We start from the raw sequence: 4,869 nt of genomic DNA on the forward strand, positions 1-4,869 counted from the left end.
CAATAAAGTAAGAAGAAAATTCAAATACCTTTTTCTTAATTTTCTTACAAATTATTGTAACAAAAGTATTAGGTAGGATTTTGTTGGTTGATTATAATATGATGAAGAATAGATGTTTACAAGCCATAAAGAGATAGTAAATGAAAAAAAAAATTGAAAATGTTGATTGGGTTATGTATTATATGAGTGTTCACATTATCTTATGCATGAGGAGAGATCAAAAACTTCTTAAATTAAATTTATATTTATATTTTCAGGTATTAGTCTTCATTTTTTAAGAAGATATTTCATAAAATTGCTCTATAATAAATTTTGCACACCATCTTAAATAGTGTTATAATTATATCTCAAAAGTTTACATCTCCATAATAATTGTGATAGTAAATTTGGATAAAACATTTATAGTTCTTCTGAACAAAAAGTACACCTCAGTTCAAAAAAATGCAGAGTTTTTAATAAGATGAAAGCTAAAATTTATTGAAGAAAAGATATATTTTTTTTTTTTACAGAGCATTTGGTTGGGCAAAGAAGGCGTGGACTTTTTGATACATTTTCTTCATTCAGATCCACCAAACCAAACCAAACCCATCACACAGAATCACGTAAAACACCCAACTCAAAAGCTTCAAACTTTTTCAGTTTTTCCAAATTAAGACACAGTGAAAGAAAAGGAAAAGAGTTGCAAAGTTTTCTTCTTTTTTGTTTCTTGAAAGTCAGAGAAAAGTTTGAAGCTTTCTTTCCTCTGTTGGATTATTCAACTGGGATGGCGGGCGGCGGAAGTGGGGACCGGCCACCGTGGAAGGAGGCGGCGCCGCCTCGACCCACCATCAGTCTCCCTCCAAGGGCTGCTTCCATGGAGACCCTTTTCAATGGCGGCTTCAGTCCTGGTCCCATGACTCTTCTCTCTGGCTTTTTGACCGATGGGGATGACAGCAACAAGTCCTTCTCTCAGCTCCTCGCCGGAGCCATGGCTTCTCCGGTGACCTCCACCGTCGCCGTACACGACTCGTATGGCCTCTTTTCACCTTCCCAGGTACTGCAGTTCTTTCTTTCACTCATTATGTGCAAGTTCTTCTAATGTTGCATTTTCATTTATCAAACATAGTAAGTGTTGGAAAATTTGTCTTTTATTTTTGGTTTAGACAAAATTCTGATGCAAAACTTTAGCTACTTTTAGCATGGTTAAAATTGAAGTTTGACCCCTAAGTAATTGACTTTTTGATGTTGACTTTTTATATAAGGATTACTGAAGTGATTAAGTTAAAATGATTTTGATTAGGGAATGGCTTAAAATCTACCTTCATAGAGAGGAGGTGTAGATAAGTTTTATAGTTGGCTTCTGGGAATTGGCTAGGAACCCCTTCATTATAGGAAGATTGTTTTTGTCATCTTTTGTGTTTGTTATGTTTGTACAAACATTTAAGATTTTTTAGTCAACTAAGCAAGTGTGAGAAATTTGTGTTAAGGCCATGTTTGGATAAATTCCTTCATAAGCATTCATGAGGGAATAAAATAAGAAGAAAAAATTAAGAAAGTTTCTCTCTTAAGCTAAAATTAGCTTTTACATTGTTTAAAATAAACTTTTGGATAAGTCAAATGAAAAAGTTTTACAAATTAGTTTAGAGGAGAAGCTTTGTTTTTCCTTATATGGAATTTTTCTTTAAGGTGGTAATTGTAACTATAACCCTTTTTATTAGATTCGTGGAATCTAATGTATTACAATGAAAATGAATGTAGTTATTGAATGTGAATATATAAACATATATAAAATTTTGTATTTTGGGGATACTTAGAAGGGTTCTGTTTTTTTTTTTCTATTACTAGAATAGGATCTTTGTCAAAATTATTGTATTTTGTAATGGTGATGGACAAGTTATGATGCACAAACAAAAGCTTGAAGGTAGGAGATGTATTCAAGTTACAGATCATTATAAGTTGGAAATTATAATCATATACAGTGCTTGGTATTGTTATTCTAGTACTTAATTAAAAGGAAATTAAAATAGGTTAGTGGATATGTCTGAAATGTTTTCTGGACATTTTGAACATGTTTAAGTTTGTTAAGGATTGTCCAAGTTTACAACATGTGTGTTGTCCTCATTTTGTTTCAATCTTTCAACTTTTCACGATGTTGTACTTAAAACAGACAAAAACAGCTAGAAACGACTAACACATTAAATACTTATAAGACAACACCTAATGCATTATTATCCATAAGATTCCAATAACTAATACATTAATTACCCTTCAGACTCCGATGGCTAATACATCTAAGTTTATTCCAAACCCAACAAAACATTCATCTCCTGTGAAACTTGATCCTACTGAATGAAAACTATTTCTGCTGATTAAGGAATGAACCATTCTGTTTTGAAATCTTAGTTATACTCAGGTGTGAATATCAGTCTCAACTCAAGACAATAATTTACCCTTTTAAAGTGGAAAACAATTTTTGAGTGTGAGTATTAGTCACATGATATTTTTAAGTGATTGTACTTAAAATCACTTATTCTTCTGACAAACTGATTTATGATATATGCAGATGTCATTTGGAATGACACACCAGCAGGCACTAGCCCAAGTTTCAGTGCAGGCTTCACAAGCTAACTCAAACATGCATATTCAGGCTGAACATTCACTATCATCACCTACCTCATTCACACAGGTTCCTGCAGCTACTTCCAACACCACACAACAGCTGGTTCCACCCTTAAATGCAGATTCTTGGGCCACAATGACTGAATCCACTGATCATTCTCACTCTGAACAAAAGTTGCAATCTTCATCGCTGAATGTTGATAAGCCTGCAGATGATGGATACAACTGGAGGAAGTATGGACAGAAACAGGTGAAGGGTAGTGAATTTCCTCGAAGTTATTACAAATGCACGCATCCACACTGTCCTGTCAAGAAAAAGGTTGAGCGTTCCCTTGAGGGTCATGTTACTGCAATTATTTATAAAGGAGAACACAATCATCAACGTCCTCATCCTAATAAACGCTCAAAAGATTCTGTGGCTTCAAATGAACATTCAAATATGCAAGGGAATGCTTCTTCTTATCAAGGGATGGCTAAGATGGATCCAGAGTCAAGTCAGGCAACAGCTGATCATCTATCAGGAAGTGACAGTGAGGAAGTTGGTGATCATGAAGCTGCAGATGATGAGAAAAATGTTGAGCCTGACCCCAAGAGGAGGTAAGCTTTTGTTTATGAAATCCTTTTCTTGCTTGTTATGAGTTAGAAAAAGAAGGAAAATGTTAGAAGTCCCATATCAACTAAAGATAATGTCAATTCATAATATATAAATGAGTGTAATATGGTGAGACAGGCTTAAATATGGTGAAGTAAAGGAAAAATGTTCATTCTATTTGGTTATAATTTGTAGATTGAGATTTTGCTCTTTGTTAGAGGAAAAATCCTTTGTGTTGGTGAAAGGTCTCTATCATAATATTCTCAGCAAAATCTCTCTTTTCTTTTTCACATTTATCCTTGGATTCTAATATCAGTTGTGTTTTCTGATCTTGAAAGTGTTGTAATTCTGCAGTAAAACAGAAGCCACAAATTTGGATCCAGCATCTTCGCATAGGACGGTCACTGAGCCTAGAATCATTGTGCAAACAACAAGTGAAGTTGATCTTTTAGATGATGGTTACAGATGGCGAAAATATGGGCAGAAAGTTGTGAAAGGCAACCCTTATCCGAGGTACTATTGCATCTCCTCCACACTTTGTTGCATTCATTGCACTATTATTCATGACTGATAATTATGATTGTCCAGATTGAAAAAATTATCTCTCAAAGAAAAATGCTCAATTTTTCCAATGTTCATCACTCATTACATTCACTACTTCATATCATGTTGACCCCATCATTAAACTTTGTCTAGTATAATGCTGAATCTAGCATGTATGTGATGTGTAGGAGCTATTACAAATGTACAACACCAGGTTGTAAGGTCCGAAAGCATGTGGAGAGGGCTTCAACAGATCCTAAAGCTGTGATAACAACATATGAAGGAAAACACAACCATGATGTTCCAGCTGCTAAGACCAGCAGCCATGTTATGGCAGGTAACAACACTTCACAGATAAAGTCACAGAATTCCAATCATAGAAGACAAAGTTTTGGCAGCAGAGATATTGGTGGCAATGAACAACAGCCTGTTGCAAGGCTAAGGTTGAAGGAAGAGCAGATAACCTAGTATGTGCTGGAAGAACTTGATTCCATGTTTTGTTTTCATGCTCATTGCATTCTTTTTTAGTCTTAGGCCTAAGTTTTGATCATGGCCTATCAGTGCAATCCCTAATAAACAAATGGTTCAACACTTTTCTCTTCCTGGCTTCTCCCACAAACACATCATGATGAAAGAGGTAAGGGCAGAAAAAAGGGTTTATTTGCACAGTGAAGTGAACACAGGTTTTGGACGATTCTGTACTATTTGTATCTTTTGTGTACATTGAAAATTTATGTTATGTTTTTTAATATAGCTGCTCATCATTTCATAGTGTAATTCCTTGTTATTTGATATATTTTTTTGAAAGATGTGAAATTTTTGGATCCCTGGATAAGTTCAAGTTAATTAAGGAGATTATGGTCAGTTATAAATGCTTTACAGAATCATATATCGTGGGATTATAACAGATTGTAAATTTTTAAATATATATATATATATATATATATATATATAAAGAAAACATTGAGGGAGCAGAAGTTCAACCATACAAGACTTGGAAACTGATTTGAAAGACTTCTCACAAGTTGAAGAGCAGCTAAATTGTCACAAGATTCAAGATTTTTGCAGAACAAAAATTGGACTATTAACCAAGCTTTTTTTCTGTCAAGCTAACCATTATATTTCAAAAAAAATAA

General features: G+C 34.1%; 1 protein-coding gene across 1 annotated transcript; it reads left to right on the forward strand.

Moving 5' to 3' along the window:
• Window positions 1-517: 517 nt before the first annotated feature.
• Window positions 518-4,561, forward strand: LOC114167040 (probable WRKY transcription factor 3). Its single transcript, XM_028051953.1, has 4 exons — window positions 518-1,033; window positions 2,543-3,195; window positions 3,545-3,703; window positions 3,922-4,561. The coding sequence occupies exons 1-4, from the start codon at window positions 764-766 to the stop codon at window positions 4,199-4,201; spliced, it is 1,362 nt and encodes a 453-aa protein (XP_027907754.1). The 5' UTR covers window positions 518-763; the 3' UTR covers window positions 4,202-4,561.
• The last annotated feature ends 308 nt before the right edge of the window (window positions 4,562-4,869 follow it).

This window comes from Vigna unguiculata, chromosome 2 (assembly GCF_004118075.2).
Source record: "Vigna unguiculata cultivar IT97K-499-35 chromosome 2, ASM411807v1, whole genome shotgun sequence".
Taxonomy (NCBI): Eukaryota; Viridiplantae; Streptophyta; class Magnoliopsida; order Fabales; family Fabaceae; genus Vigna; species Vigna unguiculata.

What these genes read in the sequence shown, in the direction of transcription:
- LOC114167040 (XM_028051953.1), top strand. Translation starts at nt 764, where the DNA reads ATGGCGGGCGGCGGAAGTGGGGACCGGCCACCGTGGAAGGAGGCGGCG. An exon ending in GCCTCTTTTCACCTTCCCAG is followed by an intron (nt 1,034 to 2,542) that starts GTACTGCAGTTC and finishes TGATATATGCAG; the next exon opens with ATGTCATTTGGAATGACACA. An exon ending in AAAGGCAACCCTTATCCGAG is followed by an intron (nt 3,704 to 3,921) that starts GTACTATTGCAT and finishes TGTGATGTGTAG; the next exon opens with GAGCTATTACAAATGTACAA.